We start from the raw sequence: 27,999 nt of genomic DNA on the forward strand, positions 1-27,999 counted from the left end.
GGGCGCCTGGGTGGCTCAGTTGGTTAAGTGACTGCCTTCGGCTCGGGTCATGATTCTGGAGTCCCGGGATCGAGTCCCACATTGGGCTCCCTGCTCAGCAGGGAGTCTGCTTCTCCCTCTGGCCCTCTCCCCTCTCATGCTCTCTCTCTATCTCATTCTCTCTCTCAAATAAATAAAAAATCTTAAAAAAAAATAAATAAACAAATGATGGAATTTTGTTTGTTTGTGTGTTTATAAAAATTAATCTATTCATTTATATTTCTTCTGCTTGACCATTCATTCATTCAGCAAATGTGCCCACTATGCAAAGGCACAGTTATAAATGTTAAAATTCAGTAATACAACATTAAACACAACCGATGACATCCCTGCTGTCACTCAATTTATTTTCTGATGGGGAAGAGACAGTTGCACAAGACTATAGAATTTTTTTTTAAGATTTTATTTATTTATTTGAGAGAGAGAGCTCATGAGAGAGAACATGAGTGGGGCAAAGGGAGGGGGAGAGGGACAAGCAGACTCCCCGCTGAGGAGGGAGCCCAATGCGGGGCTCAATCCCAGGACCCCAAGATCATGATCTAAGCCAAAGTCAGACGCTCAACTGACTGAGCCACCCAGGCACCCCAAGACTATAAATTTCTTTAAAAGTAAATACATATTATGCCCTAGTGGTGAGTGGTGTTATGAAGGAAAATAAAGGTTGCTCTTGAGGAAGTCATTTAAACTCCTTACATATTAATTTTCTCATTATTAAAGTAGTAATAATTACTTCACAGAATGACTGTAAAGATTAAATGAAAGAATATATTTTCAAATTCTAAGAGGCAGTAATAAAGCTTAAAAATCCACTCTTTTATCATAAGGATGATAATTTTCCCAAAAGTCATAAAATAATATTATTGAGTTGATCAACTGTTGACACAAATATTCACATGAAAATAAAGACATCATCCCTGCTGTTTAACTGGTCTTTAATGTATTACAAAGTAGTTACACATTTAAAGTTATGTTAAATGTTATGAGGAAAGTGTCAAGAATACCTGTGGCTGTTGGCTGGGTGTACGAAGTAGGTCTCCAAGTATGCGTTGTCTGAATAAGCCACCTTCCTTGATCTTCGTAACTGTCATATTAGCCTTTTCTCCAATAATATTGGAATCATTAATCTATTGTTATACAAAATTATTTTACTAGAAAGGCTATGATAAATATGACCACACTAGTTTTTCTTTTAAAATTAAGCAAGGTTGAAAGTGAATAAAAGCCAAGGATTTAAAAAAAAAAAGCATTTGAAAACACTTTAGTCACATTTTTTGAAAAAGGAGCCTCTTCACAAATGAGCCTAATCTACCCCCAATAAAATGCTAAGATTATTGTCTTACCATATATTGCATCAATTACAAGTTGAATTCAATGCCTAAAATTAACCTAAATTTTTAGAATAAAATGTGTCTCAGGAAAATGAATTTAATAAATTTTATTTTCCCATACATTCTATGCTTTTTCTGAATATGACTGCTTTGACAAATGATTGTTGAATAGTTGAATAATTTATTCCTCTTTCCACCTGAAAGTCAACTTTTCTCCTTCAGCATTTTTCACCCCTGATTATCCTGGTTTTTCATTCTCTCGTGGAATTATATTTTTTGGCCAATAATAAAAATGAATCAAATCAAATCAGTGTGTACAACTTGGTCATTCCAAAAATCCCTCTGCCAAGATGGCAGGCTTCTGATATATACAGTGGCTAACAAAGAGATAGAAGTCTCCATGCTGGGCCTTGTGTGTGCCGAAGTCGTGATGAGAAGCAGAAATGATGAGCAAGCTGAGGACACTGATCAGAAAAGAGGCAGGGGGGTAAGTTCACAGACACCAGCAGAGATACCAAGAAGAAGACTAGTCACTAGAGCTGCTCAGTTACAGAATCTTCTAATTCTCATTCTAGGCCATGCATTTTCTTAAATAACTTCCATATCTTTATGACTCACTATTTTCCAAATCCAGAGCCTATGTGTGTACATTATATGCTACACTGACATACCTTTTTTCCTCCTCTTTCCCTTCTCTCCTCTTTTTTTCCCCCATAATGGTTTCACAAGTAGACAGCTGTATTTTTTCCACCTTATGTCATGAACATCTTTCCAGGTGACTATGCAGGTCTCCCTGTGGCTGCATGGCAGTCATGCTAAGGCTGTGGCATTTTAGCAAGTATTCTTCTACTGACGGGGATAGGTTCCTAGGTTTTTACTATTACAAATACTGCTGCAGTGACTACCTCTGTGCCTATATCATTTCATATTTGTGTTATTATTTCAGTAGTATAGAGTTAAATAGCTGAGATTGCTAAATCAGAAGGTATCTATATTCAGACTCTACTACATAATCCCCTAAAAAGGTCATACGAATTGACTTTCTCACCAATGGTGCATGAGAGAGACTGTTTCCTCACACTCTCTGTCACTGGAAAGCATCATCTTTTTAATGTTTGACAATCTGAGCCCCCAGACGCCTCTGGACACCTCTCCTTCACATACTCGGGGCCTGACCCCTGTTCCCTGCCCCCTTCACACTCTAACTAAGCAAAGGTTATTAGATGGCAGCTTAACATGTGACTCCCTTATGAACTTAAAGTTCATAACCAGAAAAGTATCCAAGTCCCCAGAATACAGTTCTAGTGGATGGTGGTAGAATTATAGACAGCAAGGGTGATTATACTTGGTCCCCCCATAAAGTAGACCCAGATTTAGCTCTGAGACTGGCATTGCCTGGCCTCTTCCTGCCTGTCAAGGGTCTTCTAACACATATTCCTGGACTCTCTCCAGAGAGGACAGCAAATAAAGTACCAAGAGCAATTCTCCACAAAACAGAACATCTCATCAACTTAATTGGGAACAATCTTACCCTCAATTTCCTTTTTTTAATGTTTAGTCTATAGTCTGCATTTTTAAAAATATAGGCAGTCTCAAATTCTTATAAAAATGAGGCAGGGTGAAAAAAAAAATGAGGCAGGGTGCAAATAAGCAAGCAACACCCAGAAGAGAACAAAAACCAAGCCAGCTGAGGGAACCTGTAGAAGATTCTGCTTCCCACATGTGCTTCTCCACTTGATGTTCCATGAGTATCCAGCGCAGGTTCCTTCACGTGTCACTGAGACACGGCCCACTTCTTCCACACTCTGGAGTGCAAATTGTAAATCCATAGCTGACACCATGGCAGGAAGGCCTGCACTCACAGAAGGACAGGAAAAGGAAGAGTGAAAAATTTACAAAAAAATTTCACCCTTAAAATACAGGAAATGTGTACTGTATATTACCACTTATAAGCCAACTGTCCTCCTTCAATATAGTAAAAATGAAATTTGTATCTCCTTTATGCCAAGAATTTATGTATCTCTTGGAAGCAAAAATTACATGAGTACTATACCTCAGATTATAGCCTTGGCTCAAATATTTTTATTGTGAATACTGATTAACGTTATAGATAACCTATAAGCCAAGGGATATAAAAGAAAAACAAACTTTTGGAAATATAACCTATTATGTATGGAGAGGCGATGAAGAAAAAGTGAAAATATAATTTGTTCTGGATATTTTAGTTTTACATTACTAACATTATCTCAACTATATAAATCATGTAGAGAAATTATATTAGAAAGAAATACACCAAAATATTTATTATGGTTGCCTAGATCAGCACTATCCAACTAACTGATGTATACACACACCAATGTTCTGAACTTTTGTCATATACCTTTGAGGATGTGTCCATAAGCTTGAATGTCAAAACTGCCACTTAGAGGTGGGGACGCGGCTTGAATTCTTTGAATACGAATCTTTGACTCCCCTGGCCAATTATTTCCTCTGTAAACAGACTCATTCTCTGTCTCATTTGTGATTATCTAATTTCCAAAATAAATATTGATAAAATGATTAAACATAAGAACGGCTAACATGATTTCTATTTCCCTATTGTACAATCCTGTGACATGACATAAATGAGGCTCATGTATTCAGGATTCTTCAGAACATTAAGGAGAGTCACATAAATCAACACGGACCATACCTACATAGCTGCAATAATGAGGCCAAAGTCAACTCAGTCATCTGGGCAGCAATAAGCTGGAACCACAGTAATACCTCATTAATTCAGAGTGTACCCTCCATCACTCAACGAACAAATATTTATTGAACAGTCATTCCATTCAAGGTAGAGTGCTAATCACTGTGGGGAGGCAGGGAAACACAAGATGAAGCCTTAGCTATCAAAAAACTAAAGTTCTTTTTGGAGAAATAACATATGGGGACTATAAAACTAACAATATACAATTGTATATAATTGGCACAGAGACTGATCCAGACTCTGGAAAAGCCTAAGGTTGAGTGCCAATCAATTGGAAAAAGTAACACGTGCTCTAAAAATTCATAGATTATAACTCTAATAGTGAAAATGATAGTCTCCTCCTTCTGATCCTTCACAGTTGTTTGTGTATCTTGTGGAATTTAAAACTGTAAGCCTCAGTTGCCCACTGAAGTGAATAAACATAATTGCTGAAAGACATATGCAAGAATGTTCATTGCAGCTTTATTCGTAATAGTATCAAACTGGAAATAAGGCAAAACCCCACTGATAGGATGGTTAAATTGTGGTATACTCACACCATGGAATATAGTAAAGCAATGACAAAGAATGAACTGCCGCTACCTGTAACACATAAATCTCACAATAGAAAATAAAAGGAGCTAGATGCAAAAGAGCACATACTGTATTATTTACTGATACGAAGATTAAAAACAAGCAAAACTATTTACTGGTGGTAGAAGTCAAAACAGTGGTTATCCAGGGGTAAAGAGCGAGTAATCTAATGACTAAGGGAAGGCACAAGGAAGGCTCTTGGGGAGGTAATGATTTTATCTTGATCTGAGTAGTGGTTATGTGAGGGCATTTACTTTGTAAAAATTCATGGAATTCAGCAAGGCTGCAGGATATAAGATCAACACAAAAACCAATCACATTCCTATATACAAAAGCAAGTATGTAGAAACCCAAATTAGCAACACAGGCCATTTACAATTACTTCAAAGAAAATGAAATACATATAAATCTAACAAAACAGGTACAGGATCTGACCTGAAAATTGGAAAATGTTGGTAGAAGTAATCAAAGAAGACCTAAATATGCTGATGAAAGAGAGCAAAGAAGATCTAATAAATGGAGACATACCCTGTTCATGAATTGCAAGACCAATAAAAGTGTCAATTCTCTCCAAAACAATGTATAGGTTTAATGCAATTCTTATCAAAATGCCAGCAAGATTTTTTTAAAGATTTATTTATTTATTTGAGAGAGTGAGAATGAGAGAGAGAGAGAGTACATAAGAGGGGGGAGGGTTAGGGGGAGAAGCAGGCTCCCCGCTGAGCAGGGAGCCCGATGCGGGACTCGATCCCGGGACTCCAGGATCATGACCTGAGCCGAAGGCAGTCGCTTAACCAACTGAGCCACCCAGGCACCCCTGCCAGCAAGATTTTTGTAGACATACACAAGTTTATTCCAAACTTTACATGAAAAGACACAGCACCTAGAATAGCTCAATTTTTCACAAGAATAAAGTAAGAGGAATCACTCTATCCAGCGCTGTCTTACCATATAGCTACAGAAGGAGACTGGGGGGAGAATCAACACACAGAGCAATGGAACAGAATACAGAATACAGAAATATGCCTCCACAAATATGCCCAACTGATTTTTGACAAAGGTGCAAAAGTAATTCAATTGAGAAAGAACAGCCTTTTCAATAAATGGTGCTGGATCAATTGGAGCCACAGGCAAACAAGGGAACATCGACCTAAAACTTCACATCTTATACAAAAATTAACTCAAAATGGATCGTGGCCTTAAATATAAAATGCACAGCTATAAAACTTTCAGAGAAAAATAGAAAAATATTTAGGACTTCGGGCTAAGCAAAAAGTTCTTAAACTTGAAAACAAAAAGCACCATTCATAGAAGAAAAACTTGATAAACTGGATCTTATCAAAATTAAAAACTTTCGTTCTGTGAAAGACCTTATAAAGAAGACAAAAAGGCCGGGTACACATTGAGAGAAAATATTGGCAAAACCACATATCTGAGAAAGGACTCATATCTGGAATATAAAAGAGCTTTAAAAACAGTAAGTAAATAACCCAAGTGGAAAATGTGCAAAAGACATGAAGAAACATTTCACAGAAGAGGTTATGTGGATGTTCAACATCATTAGCCATTAGGGAAAGCAAACTAACACCAAAATGAGCTACAGTACATACCCATCAGAATGGCTAACATTAGCGTTGGTGGTATAGTGGTGAGCATAGCTGCCTTCCAGAATGGCTAACATTAAAAAAGTAGTGATCATGTCAATGCTGGCAAGTTTGTGCAGAAACTGATCACTCAAACATCAGTGGGATTGTAAAATGGTACAGCCACTTTGGAAAAGAATATGGTAGTTTCTTACAAAACTAAACATGTCCTTACCACATGACCCCATATTTGCACCACTGGGCAATTAATCTGGAAAAATGAAAATTTTATGCCACACAAAAACCTGTAGATAAACATTCACAGCAGCTTTATTCACAATAGCCAAAACCTGGAAACAACTCAAATGTCCTTCAATGAGTAAGTGGTTAAACCAACTGTGGTACATCCATACCATTTACCACTACTCAGTAATCAAAATGAACAAAGTATTAATTACAAGCACAACAACTTGGAAGAATCTCAAAGGAAATATGCTGAGTAAAAATGCCAATCTCAAAAGGCTATATACTGGTATGATTATGTAAGATCTGATTCCATTTTACAGAACATTGTTGAAATGACAAGATTATAGAGATGTAGTGTTTGCCAGATAAGGGGGAACAGGAGGGAGGAAGCTGGCTGTGGCTATAAAAGGGTAGCAGCACCAGGGATCCTTGGAATGGAACTGTTCTGTGGTTGTCAGATGAGTGTACACATGTGATAAAACTGTACAGAACTACACATATATTCACTATATACACATACACCCAAATGAAAACCTGTAGGACTGGTAAAATCTGATGAAGATCAGTAGATTGTATCAGTATCAATTTCCTGGTTGTGCTATTATGCTATAGTTATACGAGATGTTATTGTTGGGGACAAATGGGTAAAAAGTACAAGAAAAATGTAAAAAAGTAAGAAACTAGATCAAAGCTAATTTCCCATAAATTGAAAATAGTAACTTGTAAAATTCTAGGCTTACCTGCCCAAAGCTCACAGTCATCATGGGTATATTATAACCGCAATTATATGAAGTCATGGTGATAGAATACTGGTTGGTCATACTTGATCCATTAATTTTGGTGTGATTCACCTGAAAGTGCTTTAAAAATATCCCTTTATTTGCTAATGCTGGAAGTCTTCTCTTTGGCATTTCTAAAGAACATAGAATAAGTGGGAAATAAAATTGCATGGACTTTGCTGCTAAGAAGAAAATCCTCAAATCATATCCTAGTCATGGAATAAGCTGTGTAGAATCAAATTTTAGAAAGATCTTAAGGCAAGTAGCTTTTGGAGCTTGGTAAACTTTTATTTCTAGAATATAAAGCTCTAAATTCTGTCAACATATAAGCCTCATCAGATAAAAGAAAATATTTAAAAAGTCACCAAACCCTGGGTTCCATGTAGCCTTCTGTGGACCTGTTAGTTCTGCTCTGCTCTAGGTTCCTGAAAGTGGTGCTCACTAGGATGTGTGCTCCATGAGGACAGCCCCAGGAGGACAGTCTTTTTCACAGCAATTTCTTTAGTACACAGCACAGTGCCTGCCACATGATAGGTGCTAAATGCATGTTATTTAGTGAACTACATTTATCTGAGCACAAGTGAGCTAGCTTATATATGTTCTCCACCAATCATAATGTAGGTCTGGCGAGAGCAGATTCAAAAGAAGGGACTCTAAAATAGTTAACATTTAATTTGTTACCAGTTGACTCATGACCTTGCACTTGAAAATAGTTCCAAAGGAAAGGATTCCAAAATTCCACTGAAAAATGGTAGTAGTCACTTTTCAAGGTGACTGTTTGGAATTAGATTGATTTTTTTTTTAAAGATCACAGTTTAATTTTAATTATTTTATTATCACAGCTTATATATTTGGGTCTACTGACATGACTAAAAAAACAATGCTTAGGCTACCAGAATACTTCATTTAAATATTATTAATTATCACCATGAAGTCCATGGAAATATTCAGCTGAATTTTTGTCAAAGTCAACAGTTGCCTTTTAGGAACAGATATCTTCATAGCTAGTTTCTCAAAAATCAAACAGCAAAATGAAAATGTTTGCCACCATTTGTATATCTGTAAACAGAATCCAGGACCATTAAGACTAATTCTTGCTATAATGACAAAGTTTAAATTAAGGGTACATTTATCCTTAGAATAAAAAATAATATGATTGAAATAATTTGAGATAAAAGAATGAGTTATAAATATTTAGAGACTGTTTCTATCTGAATTAGGGGATATAAATCATTTCCATGGTAAGATTTTACTACAAGAGATTTAGAAGGCTTAACTAGATATGAAATGATACAACATACCATCCAATGCTGAGACTGTAGATGTCTGTCCAATGTATACTGCATCTACATAGAAGGACTGTGATTCTGACGCTTTCTGTAAACCAATTCTCTGAAGAGAAAAATTTGTCCCAGTGTATTTGGTTTGTATGAGGTCCAGAAGGTCTATGCACGTATAGATCCAGCTGAAATATGGTCGCTTAATTAGGTGCATAGGTCAGTTGTTATGTTTAATGTAAACCAATTCACTATAAAAAGCATTAAAATCTCAAGAGTAAAAGTGTTTTTTCCCACAAGAAGACCATCAAATGTACTTCATTAGCACAGAAAAGCAGCCATAACAACAAACAGCAGACAGAAACTTAAATTGGTAGTAAAAGATTTAATGCTGCACGCAAGTACAGGTTTTCTTTTATTTGTAGACTTGGCAGTAGCTATAGGGACATAAAATATTCTGTTGCAATAGGTAAGGAAACTAAGCAGTATGCACCTTGGTGTAGAGCATGTAAATAAAAACAAGACACAAGAATGAAGTAAACTATTTCAGTAAAATATGTGAGGGATAGAGCGGTAAGTTCAGTTCAGTACTAAGAAGCAAAACTGGAACTTGTTATTACTCCCAAAAGAGCTCACTGGAGTTGCACTGTCTACTGTTCTAAGTGACAAAAAAGTGCTACATGATTTATAATATAATACCTCTTAAATGGGTAATTTAGATTCAGATTTTGCACTAAATTTTAACTGCGTTTGAATTCCATAAATTACAATTAAGCAATTCAGCTATGAGAATTTCCAACAAAGAGATAAATATTGCCATGGAAATAACTAAATACAATTTAACAATAATCTTTACTCAGCTATTACTGTAGTTACTAACTGACTAGTTGGCTTGGGCACCTTCTATTCTAATTTCCTTCATGGTTTATAAACTCATCATGAGATCCACCTCAGTGCATCAAAGCTTAGCATAAGCTGATGTATCATTTTCAGAAAATTAGACACAAAACTACAGTAAGTTAAAGTGCTCTTTAAATAAATATGAAAAAACTACTTAGGGTCTCAACAGAATTCTACTCTAATTATATAATTCTGAAGTTTAAAACACTACTACTTAGAAAATTTGGTTTACTGAACAGAACCCTTTATCAGACAAAAGGAGACTACAAATGGTATCAAAATACATCAAATACATATATTTGATACAATGGTACCAAAACTCAATAGCACATGGCCTTTGTGGATAGATAATAATGTTTTCTAAAAGAAAATAAGATTTAACTTTTCAGATTTTGAAACTTGATTTACAGTTACAAACATCACTGCTTTTGGAAGATTATAGAATGATTCTTGGGAGAAAATGGCACTTCTAACACTAAGACTGTCCTGAAAATAATCTAATGCTAACACATCTATTTGATCTAGGTGACCCGTCTGACCTAAATAAAAGCAGATCTAGAAATACCCAATAGGAGCAGGAGACTTTATTTTGCCTTGACTGGCAATAGTTTTAACCAGTGAACCCTATTCCTTTAAAAATAATGCTATTATTGCTTACAAATCTCATAGCATTTAGAGTAAAGGAAGCCCATCAGTTCTATCAAATGTAGTGCATCTTCAAATTACCTCACAGCAGATACATTACAAGTTAAAAGGAAAAACCTATTTAGCAATATGGTAAAGTGATGGTTTAACTAACATGGAAGAACCGAGGTCTGGAAAATGTTCCCAAATCTTGTTACAGTGGAGGAGCAAAATGCACGAAGGTGGTGCTCATCAAAACTCAAATTGTGATTCTACTGTTCAAATCAGGTATGCAGGGAATGGTTATAGCAATATGTACCTGGGCAATACTTTTTAAAATAAAAAAGTGTATATGTGTGTGAATGTGTCTTCGTTATTACTTTTACTGTATGTGAAATTTTTGTGTGTATTTATGTGGAAATGCAAAAGTGGATTGACATATATTTCAGAAGATATAACAATTAATAAAAATCAAAACATAATTATGCAGAACTAAATTGTGCTTGAGGCTATGGCAATTATAATCATTAAGTAGCTTTCTCTAGGATTATTTAGTTTCTCCCCTTATAGTTTGTACTTGCATTTCTATGTGTCTAACTTTTGGCAAACCAAGCATTAAAAAGTGTCTTTTCTCCCTTAATTTTGGAATATTCATTGAAATATTGTATTTTCTCCATTCTCACTTAGAAAGCACCTTCTTTGCAGGGATCAAAGTCTAATGACAATACTGTGATAAGGCAGTCTCTTTCTACCTTCCTTCAGTAAGTAGGAACATTATTAGATTTAATAATACATGATTTAAATTATAAAATTTGCCATCGTTTTATCTTTTAAATGGTTACGGGTGATAACACTAGACCAGCTTTTATTTTCACAATCTATAGATTTATTTTTGGCACTATTTCTGTTAGGATGCTTCTGTAGAAGACAGGAAAACTTCAGTCAGATCTACAGTGCGCGTGATTTTTCAAAAACTAACAAAAAAGTGAAAAAAAAACAAACAAAAATGGGTTTGTTTTACGTTCAGCTTATATACTATAGTGTAAGTTAAGTTTTAAATTGATAGCATAACTTACTTGTTTCCATTAGTAAAGTTTTAAATTCATAGCATAACTTACTTGTTTCCATTAGTAAAGTTATATGTAAATTGTGTATCATTGCTTCTAGTAACCTTGCTTCTGTCTTGGTATTGGAATTTCAGAGCAATATAATTTGCCAGGAATCCTTTGTATGCCAAACACAACTACACAGGAAATTTAAAAAGAAATCAATAATAATATCTTACCTTTAAGTTGTTTTATAGCAATTCAAATTAATTCAACCTAATCCAATAAATATATATTGAGAATTTTCTGTACCAAATGTTTCAGAACACAGAGAAAGAATCATTTTAGACAATTAGGTACAGAAGAATCGGGGAAGATTTTCTAGAAGAGGAAGTGGCGTTGAAGTGACCTTACAATTAATGATTAATTCGTTAATGTTTTCTTAGATATGGTTTCCTTAAAAATGGAAATAATCCACTCCCTATAGTCATGGAGCAATGTAAAATCTAAATCCAGCTCTAACTGAACTCTATCTCCAGTGAATTTAAAAGCTCATCACCCATAGAGAGAAGATAAACCCTCAAGTAGATTAATTGGGATGTGAATGGTAGCTGAGCATTTAGAGGTGGAGATGTCACTGTAAAATAGTAATTAAATACCAATTTTAATGGTCTATAACATCTTAAGCATACCAAATATACTCAGAACTTAGAACTTGAGTTTTAAAGATCTTTTCCAAATAAAATTTTTGCAATGTGAAAACAAAACAAAAGAACTTAGAACTTGAGAACGTGCACCACAATTTGAGAATTTTAAAACAAGAAAGAGGGTAAGCAAGACTATGGTTTCCAGTCTTAAATACCTATCCTAAAGCTACCATCTCTGCTCATGCTTTTCCTTCATGTTTCCTTGATTGGATACCCAAGATCACTCTATGATGGCTATCCAGTTTTGTTTCTTCTTAATAAGTGAAGGAATATTGAAGAGAGAATACATTTGTAATGATCTTAGTATTCAAATTTATGTGCAAATAATTTTCTCTGAAATTATAAGATAAAGCAGAATACATGTGCATGATACTATATATTTTTTAAATTTCTTTTCTTGAGAACAAACAGAAGAGGAAATCACAAGTACTAGAATGTGAACCATAGTACCTGTCCAATGTGACATGATTTCACATGACAAGCACTTTTCCCTGTCTTAAAATTTCATGAAATTTTATTACCAAGGTATTTTACAGATTAAATTAGCATATCATTTTGTTGAGTTTACCTGATTACAAGGAAATAATAAAATGTCTCCATATGGTAGTCTGTTTGGTTTAACATCTGCTGAATCAAAAAGAACAGCCGGGTTTTTCAGGGAATACCGACCACAGTAAGCATCAGTTTCAGCTGTCTTCTCCCCTCTGTTAACATGTTTCTACAGAAACAATAATATTTCAAATGAAAATATGCTTTACGGTTCTGCTTTATTCGCCCACATTTCCACCTAAGTTGTTCAAGTTCCAACCAGGATCCATTGCTTCCCAAGCTACTTTAACTTGAAACATTCTCTCTCTTCTTTGAAACTCTAAAGCTCTCATTCTGTATCACTCCTTTGGCTCCATAATCATATAATCCCTTGTACCTGTATTTGACTATTTCCTAAATCTTATCTTTCTCCTTATATTATGAACTCTTAAGAATATTTATTCATTCCTTCCACAAATATTTACTCAGTGGTCACTGTGTGCCAGGTTTTTGTTTGTCTGTTTGTTTAATCTTCAAGTTTCAAGGGAAGCAATTTATTATATAATGCCCTACTACAAATTGCATTCTCTGAAGCCAATGAGAAAACAGGATATACTCCGCATCCAAGTAAAGAAAACAAATAAAATACCCTATAGATCTTACATTTGTCCCTCTTGTCTACTTTCCCTTGATCAAGAAAATTCATATGTGGTGGAAGTGCTGCTTTCACAAATGAATCACATTATGATGCAGGGCCATGCTAAAACAGACCTTATCAATAAATGTATAACAAAATTATTTTTGCAATTTGACAACAGGAATTAGTGCTAGTACAAAGAAAATCACAAAATTACAAGCATTTATGTGAATTCTTATTGGGTCAGTTTCACAGTTCATTTAACATTCCATACCAGGTTAAAATCAGTCTCATAATCTCTAAAGTATTTCACAACAAATCCTTCTTCAAAATTTGCAATTTGCGGTGGACACTTGGCGGTAACCATTTCTTCCACGGCCGCCTGAAACTAAATTAACAATATGAGCTTTAGTAACTTCTTTTTCATGAAGAGTTAGAACATTCATAATTCTACCACTAATTTCACTCATTAATTATAATAGAACATTTGCATAATATAATTCTCATACTTTAGCCATCATTATGAGATCATTTCCTAAATATTTTTAAGTTCATTTGTAATAATTTTAGTGTCCAATGACTTTTATCAAGAGTTTTATTTTAGAATGACAATTGTTACATCCAATTGGGTAATATTAACTTACACAGTTGTTACATAAGGTAGACATATTTGTTTAGCAGTTTTTTTAAAGAAGGCAATGAGGCACACCTAAATGAATTAGCACCCAATTAAACAGGTTCCAAATGAATAGTTTTCTTAATTAACTCAAAATTAACTGGAAAGAACTATACACTCTAATGCATTCTGTTTTTCAAAAGAAGAAATTCAGATCCTATTGTAGTCTGTTCGGTTTACACCTTTGTTTATGCTGTGTATTTATGCTTATTTAAAAAATAATTAATCATTTTGAATTATTCAGGAATTGGTACACATTCACAAGTTCTCCTGTAATTTCCACATCTACTTCCCTGGCAAAGCACAGATATAATGTTTAGAATTAAGGAGATAATATAAGATCTTTAATCATCAAACAAATATTAACTTAAACTCATTGTGCAGGTAGTTGTCAAAATCCAGAACTCCCAAGCAAACATTCTTTCTCCAAGAACAGCTGCCCCCTACAAAGATATACTGGATCCTGTTGACACAGTTCTAAGAACTCCCTTCCAAACCCTCTATTTCCTCCCTTCTCTGCTCTTTATGGGTTGACTCCAACCCACCATGCCAAGTGAAAGAGCATATTACCATTCCCTAAAGTATGGGAGTTTTGGGTTTTTTTTTTTTTTAATAGAAAGGTGATGTTTAAATAGCTTTCTATTTAAGAAATTGTTAACAAAGAGCATACTTCAGCTTCTGATGACCATGCGGTCAGAGGCTTAGAAGTGATCCCATCCCAGTTCAGTGTGAATGTGTCCAAACTGGGTTTTCCTTTGATTTGTTCTGTAATACTCAGTGTGACATCGTCCCCTTCAAACACTTCATAACCAAGCAGATCAAAGTCTCCTGAAATGAAGTACCAAACAGAATTTCAAGATGTTAATTAATAAAAATACCCACTTATCCATAACAGACATTTAAAGTAAACAAAATTAGTTTTATTTAGTTGTAGTATCACCAAAAAAAAGGATGAATGGGGAAGACGTGGAGCTTTGAATTTGAGCAGATTTAACTGTAGCAGAAATAGCAAAATAGTAAATAAAGTGCTATTCATTTAAGGTTCAGTTTCCATGGCTTAAAAGAAAGGATTATGAGATAAACAGAAGGAGGTATTGGGACCATGAGGTAAAGATCGAGGGGCAGGCAGTGGGATATTCCAATAATTCTTTTAGTTTTGTTCCAGTACCATTATTGTAGTCTAAAGGGCTAGGCTGGGATATTGCTATTTTCTTTAAACATGAATACAGCACAAAGGTAAATTCCAGGACATAGTCCCAGGCCTATGTGGCCTGTTTATACAATCTCACTTTGAAAATAGTAAGGGCTTGTCCTCAGATGTATCTCTGCTTTGGGAAGATGCTTTGCCAGTGGAATCCCACTGACCTTCTCTGTTGGATAATGTCCTAGAATTTGCCCAGTTACGATTTTAGTACCATATTTCTTTTTTTTTTTATTTGACAGAGAGAGACACAGCGAGAGAGGGAACACAAGCAGGGGGAGTGGGAGAAGGAGAAGCAGGCTTCCCGCGGAGCTGGGAGCCTGATGCGGGGCTCAATCCCAGGACCCTGGGATCATGACCTAAGCTGAAGGCAGACGCTTAACGACTGAGCCACCCAGACGCTCCAGTACCATATTTCTTAAGGTCGCTGCTGAAGCCTTAAAATTTCTCTCTAAACTGTAGATATGTTTCTGGGAGAACTGGATAATCATATTTTCATTTATGCAGCATTCTGAAAATCTAACCTTTGGGAAATTTTTAGAACTTCAATTCATGTTACATAAAATTCTTTGCCCTCCACTCAACAATCAAATTAACAATTGTATAAAATGAGACATAAACAATGAAGTAATATTTTACTTATATGAATTGGAAAATATTGATTGTTCAAAGAAAAGTAAAAAAAAAATACATATTGAGGGACCTATTTTTGAGCTAGATAGACCAAACAACTAAACTTGGTTGCGACACTTGGCTTTAAGACCTGAAAATGCAAAACATTAACAGGAAGTTAATAGCTATCACTTGAAAAGGAGAGTGGTCAAATAATTTTGGAAAATGCTGTATTAAACACAGGTGAAATGTTTTCTGTCAGTTTTTGTTTTTGTATGTTTGTTTTCTCACTGTAGGAATCCTCTGGGATTTTTTTTTAGTTTTATGATGTTATGTTAATCACCATACATTACATCATTAGTTTTTGATGTAGTGTTCCATGATTCATTGTTTGCGTATAACACCCAGTGCCCCATGCAGAACGTGCCCTCTTTAATACCCATCACCAGGCTGACCCCTCCCCCCAATCCTCTCCCCTCTAGAACCCTCAGTTTGTTTCTCAGAGTCCATAGATTTTAATATTAAGGAGCTCTGTCAATCTTAAAGAAGAAGCTGGCGTATGCAGCTTCCCATGTAGATGTGACCACAGAATCCTTTCATCAGGCAAGATCTGTCCAGACTAGTGTCTCCTGAGGAATACCGACAACTTAAACTTTAGTTCCAGAATTCACATCTTCACTAATTTTTGCTAAATTAAAGTAGGCTATCATACAGATAATACATCTGTAGTACACAGAGTATATTTCCCCCACACTGGAGTTGTACAATACTTAAAATACAATTCAAGTTTTAATTATGATAGAAAAAATTAACCATTCGATTTTTATTTCTCCTAAAACTAATCGAGGCTATGAAACCACTTCTTTTCCCCTGTCATTTTTATGGAGTTTTTACCTTTTTCAGTGGAGTTGTACAGGATACAAGTTTGTTTCTTAGAAAAATCCTAACAGAAGTACAAAATGATATACACGCTTACCTCGAGTTGACATAAAAGTTACCATGTAAACATAGCTTTGGGGGTTTTGTGTTCTTATTACTTGAACTGTATCTGGTTTTATAGACCAGAGGTCATTTAAAGCTGATTGCAATATGAAGTCAGAAGCATCTCCAGGTAGCAAGACTTTTGGATTAAAAAAAAAAAGTCAAATGATTAGAGGCTTTAATTAAAAAAAAAAAAAGAGTTAAAATCTTTTTGCACTACCATAGCCAGCACTGATGTTTTATATTTGAATTTTTTAAGGTACCCATAGTCTGTATCATATGTTATCACTTAATGAAACTGTTTTGAAACTAATTCAAGTTCAATAATAATGACTACTTAATTGGATTGTGATCTCTTGAAGAGCAAGATTATATTTTATTTTTTTTATTACCATAGTAATAAGTACTGTGTTTGGAAAACAGTAAGCACCTATCAATATTGACTTATTGAAACAATTAATGGAAATAGCAAAAATTATATTTTAGGTTTATTATAAAATATAGAGATGCAATGTCTTTGTTAACAGATAAATTAGTGTCTCATAGCTTTATCACTTAATTTGAAGAAGAAATTGGAAGAAATGTTTACGTCTCTGTAATGGTGAATTTAATTCTTACTATCTTAACTTACACCTGTGAGTCACAGATATATAAATTCCTTATGTGCACTTAAATATACATTTATCATGATCCTTATATAAGAAAATGATATCATATACCAGGAAGTTGTTTTTACTGATGCCATTTTTTATCCCTAGAAGTCTAAAGGTTTTTCTTCACAATGTATTTTTAGCTTTTTTGTCTAGCATACTATTAAAATGATATTTTCCAGACAGTAGAATTTGACTAGAGCTTACATGAAAGTGACTCGTTTCATTTATAAATGAAGAGAAATAAAATCTCCTTTGTTATTTACAACTTACCAGTTTTTTCCATGTTATAGATTAATCTATATTGGTAGCGTGAACACGAATTAGCTTCCACGCAGGGGCTGGTTACCGTGATCCTCTGAACTTCATTAGTTGCACTAGATGTTTCCCAGTTTTCCAATGTTATAACCTATTTCCCAATTAAAAAAAAACATATCTTTACTGTATAGAAAAATACATTTTAAAAGCATGATAGTTAACCACTCAATGCCTCTTTTTTTTTCACTCAATGCCTCTTGATTGCTCTATTTTACTGTAAATGATAAAATATTTTAAAGTTTCACTCTTATCAAATAACAGCCTCTTGAGTTTTAATAGAAACTCCAAGCCACAAAGTCAATAATCTTCCATGACTGCCTTGCCCTCAAACAGTATCTTCCCAAGTAAAATTAATAACCAAATAGAGTTCCTATCTTTGAACATATACTTTCTATGAAGCAGATCTATCATCACAGCAAACCTGTACTTCCTGGACAATTGTCGACTGGGATCTGATAACTTGTTCTTCATTCACTGCATCTTCTGTCTGTTGTTCTGTATAGACATTTCTATACTGGTACAGACCAACATCAACGAAGGCACTCAGCCTATACTCCTGCACCAAGATTTCAAGGTAATATCTGGAAAATATGAATTTTTTCCTAATGAATAAAATTTCAACACTATATAAAACACTGGCCTATACAATGATTTATATTGTAGTATCCCTGATTTTATTTTATTTATTTTTATAGTATTCCTGATTTTAAATATTAAAGTTTCATAGTGGTTTGTTAAAATAAAATGAATTATGTAGGATATCTACACTAGAGAGATACAGAGTTGTCCCCATTCATGACTAATTCATTCAGTTTTGTCAGTAAATATTTATTGAAAAAGATACTACCCCTTATCCTCAAGAAGCTTAAAACAAAATTACATTTACATTGTAATGCAAACTCCCTGGCATAAAACACAGAGGGCATATGGAGTTTAAATACTTTAATATGTATAAGAAAATAACAGGCAGACTTAGACGTATCACATATTTTGTGTTGGAGTGGTTAAATGTATCAGGGATGGAAGTTTCTCTCTAGTTCCTTAAATAATGGTTCCACTTTTAACTTGGGAAATAAAACATGGTTTCTGGAAACTGTTACTGATTAGATTGATTATGGCCCTCCAACAAGCTGTATCATCCAACTGCTTATCCAGGGTAAAGCATTCACCGACCAGCCAATACAGGTGATGAAAAGCTACTGAAAAGCCTTACCCACCTAAATCCCTATCAATGTCACCACTGCTCCCATCTTTGGAGAGGTCAGCTGGGAGTTCCTCTAAACTGCCTCACATCATTCAACAGATACCCTCTTGTATGTGAAGAGTATGTATTCACAATTCATGAAAGCCTCTGAATGAGGGACATGTATCACCTCTCATCTTTCTAGGATGATGGGGCTCTGGGTCATCCCCCTCATAGAACTGATATTGGAGGATTACATCAGGCTCCTGGCTGCCATGAGATCCTGTTTGCCAGCTCTGCCAAATCAATATAGGCAACACTAAGAAGCAGACCTCAAAGAACCATTAAATTCTGTATCCTTGATAGCAGCTTAAAAATAATCATTAGGTACTTTCTATGTATGAGACACTAAACTGAACATTTTGCAGACGTTATTATATTTAATCTTCACAAAATCCTATAAAACCTATATTATTATTCTCTTTGTTCGTATGAATAACAGACACTAAAAGAGTTTTAAAGATTGAAAGGTTATTTAAAAATTAGCAACTGAGGTATGATTCAAAGTAGAACAGGGTGACCAAAAAGATATGCACTCAAAGATGGGGCTATATTATCTGAGTAGGATGAATTTGGCAAATGAGCTACCTGTGGAAAGGTCCCAGGGACCACTGTGTAATAAGGCAGCTAGAGTGGCCTCAATTTCAGAATCCACAGCCACCATCATAAGTGTCGGTGTATAAATTCCAAGCTACCTTGCAGGAGGACAGATATCAGACCGCAGATGTATTACGAGTCACTTTCATGTAAGCTCTGTGCTCCTGCCAAGCAGGTAAACTGAATGCATTTTCCAAGGCCAAGGCAAAACCTGAAGGTGTATTACACCTAATAGCACTAGGGATTAATTAGGTACCCCACTTACCCTAGATTAGCCTGGTGATCCTGGTTAAAAAAGCAAATGTTTAAGTATATAAAGAAGTGATAGGAGGAGGAGGAGAAAGAGAATGGGATGCTTTCCCCATGTCATTAGTACTAAGACTTCAGTGAGAACGTGGAGTATGATTGCTCTCAGGGACCTTTGATCCCACCCTCTCTGTCTAGCTCCGTCAGATCTTCGTGGTGCAGTCTGTGTGCATAATCTCAGTTTCTGGAAGGATGGCATGGTAGAATGAAAAACAAAACAAAACAAAACAAAAACCTCCTACCATCTAGAAGTGAAGTCTGTTTCTTCACCCCTTGAATCTAGATTTGGCCATTTGCTTTGGCCAAAAGGATATTAGTAAAGAGACACAAGCAGAGTCTTAAAAAGTTTAAGTGCCATAGCAATTGCTCTCTTTACTGCCAGAACCCCATTCACCAATGTGACCAACCTGGGTTAGCCCCCTGGGAGGTGAGACCATGTTGAGTGGGACATCCCAAATATCTAAGATCCAATCATGCAAACTGAAGTTCCCAAAATATGAGCGAGGCCATCCTAGGCCATCAATCACCAACTAAATTAGCCAGGACCAAAAGAACTGCCCAGCCAATCACAACATTGGGTTGCTTTAAGCTACTAAATTTTGGGGAGTAGTTTCTTATGCAGCAAAACCTAACAGATACAAATGGTAAATGGGAGATGATCTCACTGAATCTATTGACCTCCGTGAAACTTAGCTACTTTGAATATACCGTGTCTTTTACCTCCCTGCTTTCTAGCAATCCTGAATGACTTTTTGAATGGGATTATCTGCTATTTGAATGTTACTCTCATTTTCTCCCTGGTTTTGGCCTTTCAGCACAAAGTGATGTACTCCTTAAGGGCAGGTAGTATATTTTAATATTTTTTGTACTAAATTTCCTAGCTCAGGGTCTAAAATAAATCAATGAATATTAAATATGTATTAGCTGTAGTACCAATGCATGTGGTTTTGATTTTTCTCTAGAAATATTCAAGAGCTCAGGTGCTTGAGCAGGGAAATTAGATGGCTGGATTGACGGAAAGGTCCTACTAGGAAACTAAGAACAGGATTAAGTAAATTTCACAAATTTATAATTTTTGCAAGAGGGATAATTTAGATATCAAATTTCCCAGGCTGGCTGAATGTCAGTATTCTTAAAAATATAGACATCATATTTAATAAAATTATAAAGAATGGTGAATTATAAATTAAGCCAATAAACTAATGTCACTTCTACCAATAAAGCAAATTGAAAATATTTTTAGATATAAACTTACAGTTTTTAAATACCACACAACAGTTTAATGAAAATAAAAAACAAAACCTTACTCTTTTCCTTTCTGAAGATGAATGTCATCTGATCTTTGTGTTGGACTGGAAAAATAACCATTGGCATTGGAAGAATGATATGCAATCCTCACCTTATCCCAAAAAGAAAGACAAGGAAAGAGAAAGAGAGAGAGAGGAGAACTTATTAATAGATCTTTTCAACCTTTATTTTTCATTTATTATTTGTCAATCCTAGAACTTTTATAGATAGAAAAATATGAAACTACCATATTTTTCTCCTATGATCTATTATCCATGGTGAAATGAAGTTTTTAAAAATTATCAAAGCTCACTTCATACCTTCCATCCTTATCTAACATCAGCACCACTATACCATGAATACACACAAACTGTAGCTATTCCACAATTAGAACTGTAATTAGAACTGCAATGGACGGGGCGCCTGGGTGGCTCAGTCGGTTAAGCGGCTGCCTTCGGCTCAGGTCATGATCTCAGGGTCCTGGGATCAAGCCCTGCATCGGGCTCCCTGCTCTGCTTCTCCCTCTCACTCTGCCTGCTGCTCTGCCTACTTGTGCTCTCTATCTCTCTGTCACATAAATAAATAAAATCTTAAAAAAAAAAAACTGCGATGGAAAGTAGAAAGATACATACCAGGAGGAAGGTTGTGATTGTTAAATAAAATATCCTTTTGCTCTATGGAGAGTTTTTGGGATTTAATCCAAATGAGGTCACTAAAACTAGGTCTGAAAGATGCTACAGATCACTAAATGGGTCTGCCTGCTAGAATGAGAAAACTCTGGGCTCCCCATCAGGAATGACTATATCATCCTTGGAGGAAAAATGCTGAAAAGCTACAGTAAAATTAGAATTCATATATTACAGGCAGCAATTTAAACACTATTCAGTCATCAAAAACTGTGTTGGGAAAATTATTTAATAAAATGTGGAAATACTAATATGTGACCAAAATGACTATGAAATTGGATGTATGATCTTATTTATATAAAAGCAAAAAAGACACAAAAAGAAATGATAGACTTCAATCCCCTAGCCACATAATAGTGAAAGAGATCTAGTAGAATAGTGAACTATTTTTACTCTTTCCCAAATTTCCTATGTACGGTTTTAATTCTTCCATAATTAAAATAATCTTTAAAGGAAATATATATTTTTTTCTTTCCTAGAGAAAATGTAGATACAGGAAAGCATTCTTTTTTAGGCCATGGGTTTTCTATGGTGACTTTATAGTTCCCATTACACATGTTAAAAAAAACAAGAATGTAACTGTATGAAAATATATCTCATAAATGAGATACATATAAAGGTTGCCATATTGCTTTTATAATATTAAATAATATTCCGTAGCTTCCTTACCTTATCTTTTGGATGTCCAGTTTGGCTGAAATAAATAGCATAACGGTCATCACCTTTGATGTAGAATCTATAGACGTCAGAGTCTGGTGCCACCAAAAATCCACTAAAGCGTGCAACAAATGTGTCCTGCTCCATGGGCCAAATATAGGAAGTCGAATCTACCCAACTGGCCCCCATGTACCCTGGCGTTTTTTCATTGTATTCAAGTATCTCTTCAAGATGCACTGGCCGACTATTATTCCATACCTCAAGCTTTAGGCCTCTCCCACCTGAATGTAACAAAATAAAAAAATATTCTCATCAGAATTTTGATGCATTGTCTCAATGGCCCTCTATGTGGGTGGTGGTTATAGATATTCTATTGCTATTCACATTTTTAGGGCACGCTTGCAAACAAAACAATTACACATACCCATACATGTACCTGTACTTATAGGAAAGAGTGCTGTTAAGAGAGCCTACAATTTATTTATTATTAATGCATATATTTGCACCGCAGATTCTACATATGTAAAATGGGAGTAATATTATTATTTGCATGGTTGCAATGGGGATTTGATATTACTAAGTGCTTTACTTAAAATAATATGATAACTACTACTTCTGATATGACTGATGTTGCTTTATATAGTTAAATCTCAAAACTTCATGATTCAGGCCATTTGATTTCAAAACCTTTGCCTGATTACTCTCTCTAACAAAAGTTACCCAATTGATGGTTTGCAACTAATCAAAGAATGGACAGTGTTGGCTTAAGATTTTTGTCAGTATTTGTTGTTCTTCCTCTTAACATTACTTCTGCTTTATGATCTCATCTCTTTCTTGGACAGAATGAGAGAGACTATTCTCATTAACTTGAACCTACACTTGCCAACATAAACTCTGATTAAGTTTTTTCCTAATCTTCAGGTAGTCATCTCACTTTTTTTTTTCTTCCCTAAACTACAGCAATCAGACTGGTGTCTTCTTCCAGGATCCTTAAGCTGGTCTGGAGTGGTTGGATCTAGGAAATGATGGCTCCTCCTGTTCAGCTGAGTTTGTATGGAGAACAGCTTGAACACCTCAAACTTCAGCAGCAGCGGTGTTCTCTGATAAATACAACTTTCATGAAAGTTACCAATTGTGATTATCAAAATACTCTGCTAAACTGGGCATTTTTTTTCTAATGTCATTCAAAACAAGGAAACTTAAGAGGTTGAGAAACATAATTTACTTGGCTTCAAATACCAACCAGTAGTACAATCATAAACCAATTTCAGTGTGTGCACAAGATATGAGATACACACCCTCAAAATCATGCACAGCCTCTCAGTGAGTGGTATCACTGCAGATGTCAAGCGCTTACTGTAGGCCACGGGCCCAAGTCTGGAAAGAATTCTGAGTTCTATTTCTCTCATCCCCTGTTATCACTCTTAAAACATTCTAGAAAAGTAAGGATTTAACCTCTGCCATTTATTTTTAACCACAAAAAGGCATTTATAAAATGTCCATGTAGCCTGCACCAACATTCAGTAATCTCATTTAATCTGAAATAAAGTCCCCATCAAACTCATTCAATAGAGATGTGCTGTTTTCAGTAGGGTGTTTCAGGAATTCAGGCTGAATTTATTTCCATGCTGCAGTTTTGAGGCAGCTATTTTAACACAAATATTCCCTGATCCAGAAAGTGTTAAGGAGAAAAACTAGGAAGAAATGTATTATAATTCTCACTACAAATTCTAAAATGTTCAAATATTTTTTGTTATTAATTGTTATGGGCTGAATGTTTGTAACCCCTCCAAAACTCAGATGTTGAAACCTAATGCCCAATGTGACATTATTAGCAGGTGGGGCCCTTTGGAGGTGCTTAGGTCACGAGAGGTACGAGGGCCCCCATTCATGAGGGCTTATAAAAGAGGCTCCACTGAGCTCTCTAGCCCCAAAAAAGGCTCTACTGAACGCTCTAGCTCTCTAGCCAATCTATGAGGAAGCAGGTTCTCACCAAACACCCAATCTGCTGGTATCGTGATCTGGGACTTCCCAGGCTCCAGAACTGTAAGATATACATGTTTGTTGCTTATAAGCTACCCAGTCTGTGGTGTTCTGTTTCAGCAGCCTGAATGAATTAAAAGACTAATGGGATATGTCTTCTTACGTAAATGTAGAAATGGCCATTCTCTCTTCTGACAACTTACCTGGATAGACAGTTCTGAGAACTTCAGGCTTAGGGGGTGTCTTGCAGCATATGCTATTTTCTGTGACATTCAAAATATCACAGGCTTGACCTAGAGAGAAGCAAGGTGCAGAGCTATTACCACAGAGCTCCAGAATGCAGATCACAATTAGCTTATCTGGAAGTACTTTCTGATGAAAACCAAGTTGCACAAGCAAGAAGCAAAGCCAGGGCTCTTCGTTTCCTTTAGATGTTCTCCACTAAAGATGATCACTCCTTAATTGCCATACTTTTACATGGCAATGTTTTCCTGGCAACACATCACAAGTCTGAGTTAGGAAATTTTGTGATTTCTGAGAAACAAAATAAAAAATTTGATAAAATTATGTCACTGTAAAAGATTTCACTTCTGAGTCCAGAGTGAAGCCGTATATTCTGTTCCCTACAGAAAAGTTGCTGAATAAATCCATGATGTTCAGAATTTGCAAAAGCAGATAATCTCAGCCCTCTTAGGTAAAATAAATAAATACATAAGATGGTGGTTTAGTCCAAGGTACAAGTTCATTTAGTACAAGTTCATTGTAGTCAAATGAAAACAACAGAGATAATAATGTATAAATGGTATTTTCAGAGGCAGACTGAACCAAAACAGACAATTAAAAAATGGGCAAATGAGTAGACATTTTTCCAAAGAAGACAGATGGCCAACAGACACATGGAAAGATGTTCAACATCACTGATAAAGACAAATCAAAACTACAATGAGATATCACCTCATACCTGTCAGAATGGCTAAAATCAACAACACAAGAAACAACAGGTGTTGGTAGGGACGTGCAGAAAGGGGAACATTCTTACATTGTTGGTAGGAATGCAAACTGGTACATCCACTATGGAAGACAGTATGGAGGTTCCTCAAAAAGTTGAAAATAGAATTATCCTATTATCCAGCAATTACGCTATTAGGTATTTACCCAAAGAAAACAAAAATACTAATTCAAAGGGATACATGCACCCCAATGTTTCATCCCCACAGCATTATTAACAATAGCCAAATTGTGTAAAGAGCCCAAGTGTCCGTTAAGTGATGAATGGATAAAGAAGGTCTAGTATATATAAAAGCCACAAAAAAGAATGAGATCTTGCCATTTGTGATGACATGGATGGAGCTAGATAGTATTATGCTATGCAAAGTAAGTCAGTTAGAGAAAGAAAAATACCGTATGATTTTACTCACATGTGGAATTTAAGAAACAAATGAGCAAAGGGGGGGAAAAAAGAGGCAAACCTTGAAACAGACTCTTACCTATAGAAAATAAACTGATGGTTACCAGAGAGGAGGTGGTGGGACATGTTAAATAAGTGATGGGGATTAAGGAGTGCACTTGTGATGAGCACTGGGTGTTGTACGGAAGTGCTGAATCGTTACACTGTATACCTGCAACTAATCTTACACTGTATACACTGTATATTAACTGGAGTTTAAATAAAACTTGGAAGAAAAAATAAAATACATCCAGTTTACCATATGTAATTATACTCCAATAAATTAGTTAGAATTTAAAATTTAAAAAAAACTTTAAAAAGTTATGTAATTTTAAAAAAGAAATTACTGAGGATTCAAAATCTCAAACCTTGTCACATTGATGGCAATGAAAAAGAAAAAATTAACATGTTATATTTGCATATCAACTATACCACAATATCATAAAACACAGTATATAAATTAAAGATATTTTGTGCTCCTGATTTTAATATTGGAAACATTTATATTTAAAATTTCAGGAAACATGTATGATATTTAAAAATCTTATTGCCTAGGTTTTAATATTTATGCAGGTGACCAGCAAGGATTCACAGGGATAAGAAAGATATTGTACAGATGTTAGATGAGGCTACTTTATATTAATTTCTTCTCTTGAAATCACATTTTGGCAGGCTCATGGGCAGATTCTTTAAAAGTAGAAAGTACCTAAGCAGAGGGATGTATCAGAAAAAGTACGTGTCCAGTTGCACGGCCAGACGTGCACCCCTTGCTCAAGGTAGGGAAGGTCATTATGACTGAGTGGGAAGATCCCCGCTATTATATTCATCCCCCATCTCCTTTTTTAGCTGCACAGCTCCCTACCTTGAACAGACCTAAACCAGATACCTAAAAACGATGCATAACCAGAGAACCAAGCTCTACTCACGTTTGTAAAAATACAACACGTCAATTAATGTTCTTTCCAAGGCCAATATCATCAGTAATTCCTGATGATGTCCGGATAAGTCACAATAAATGAAAAGGGGATGAGAAGAGTATCCCCAAATACTTTTAATTTTCTCATAACTAACCAACCCATTGAGAATTAACAACAGTTCAAGAAGGGCATTTAAAAAGTTTGTTAAATAAAGGGTATGTGTGTCTCAAAGTGTGGTGAGGAATTTGTGGAAGGTAGCCATGTTGTTACCGTACAATGCCTTTTGATGATGACCTAAGAGCCCAAGTCATGGTCATGTAAGGCCCTTCCTGGAAGGTCCCAGTGGGAAAAGTATCACACCCCGGAACCAAATGCCCATGTGAAAATATCCAGCTTTAAATTTAAGACATTAATTGAAAAAGGACTATTATTCTTCTTACAAATTATTAAATGAAAGCCAGAACTTGTTCTTATAATGTAATATATTAAAAGTCACAAAAAATACCTCCAACGAGAACCCTGATAGGGAAATCTGTCTGATCAAAGAATCGTCCATTTATCGTTAGCACGGTGCCACCTTGAATGCTTCCTTGTGAAGGGGAAATCATAGTGACCTCTGGAGAGAGGGAGGAGAAGCACATTAAAGAAAATGTCCTGAATATTACACATCAACACAAAAGCTTGATTTTTATAAATTTTCCAAATTACCTAGCCTTAACACATAGCACAGCATAGGTAGTGAACTGACCAAATGAATGAATTGGGTGTTTCAATTTTGTCCTGCAAAGAGGACAGTTAGCATGGCTTTCACAGAGTCCTACATCTCATGGGGACCAGGTTTTAGTGGTGACTGCTTCTAAAGAGACACTGGTAATGGAGGATGCAGGAATTAAGGAAAATCTGGACTGAGGATAGATGTTTGATTCCAAAAGAAAACACAGGAAGGCAGAACAGCCTCTTCTCCTCTGTGCTCTTAAAGAATAAATCCTTCTTCTATTTCTGAGTCAATATCTTATACTTTTCTCATATAGTAATATATTAACTATGACTGGAATTCTTCTGGTTTCATATATAAAAGTTTCAGGTATATTAGTAAAATAGCCCAGTGCATGATATATGGTAGATTCTTATTCAAATTTATTCTTATTAGTTCTATCTATCAAAGTTCTATGTATTTTTACATATGAGTTTCACATTAAATAGAAAAAGCCAGGATATATCATATTTGATTGATTCCAAGACACTTTTTTTCACATTTGAACATCTTTGAAATCTGAATGTGCCACTCCATCACTCTTGACCTAGAATGAAGTGTAATTCTTCCAGGAGGATTTCTGTTTGCTTCCCACACTCTCCTAGGAGTCTACCAACCTTAGATCTCTGTAAGTTAAAATAAATAATAATCTGCTTGAGTATTCTTTT

The 27,999-nt window shown here is 35.3% G+C and overlaps 1 protein-coding gene across 1 annotated transcript in view; it reads right to left on the minus strand.

The window, feature by feature from the left end:
- PKHD1L1 (PKHD1 like 1) overlaps positions 1-27,999 on the minus strand; it is a 153,672-nt gene that overhangs the window by 102,328 nt on the left and 23,345 nt on the right. Inside the window, 16 exon segments of the mRNA XM_088023100.1 lie at positions 1,041-1,163; positions 3,065-3,219; positions 3,748-3,895; positions 7,259-7,431; positions 8,599-8,762; positions 11,217-11,341; positions 12,420-12,569; positions 13,291-13,404; positions 14,363-14,520; positions 16,482-16,625; positions 17,410-17,545; positions 17,876-18,035; positions 20,908-20,999; positions 22,243-22,511; positions 24,417-24,506; positions 27,083-27,193. Of these exon segments, the coding sequence (XP_087879226.1) occupies positions 1,041-1,163; positions 3,065-3,219; positions 3,748-3,895; positions 7,259-7,431; positions 8,599-8,762; positions 11,217-11,341; positions 12,420-12,569; positions 13,291-13,404; positions 14,363-14,520; positions 16,482-16,625; positions 17,410-17,545; positions 17,876-18,035; positions 20,908-20,999; positions 22,243-22,511; positions 24,417-24,506; positions 27,083-27,193 (2,312 nt within the window).

The sequence above is a fragment of the Eumetopias jubatus genome, unplaced genomic scaffold, assembly GCF_037043125.1.
Source record: "Eumetopias jubatus isolate StellerSeaLion01/CBP00866 unplaced genomic scaffold, mEumJub1_p1.0 scaffold_4, whole genome shotgun sequence".
Taxonomy (NCBI): Eukaryota; Metazoa; Chordata; class Mammalia; order Carnivora; family Otariidae; genus Eumetopias; species Eumetopias jubatus.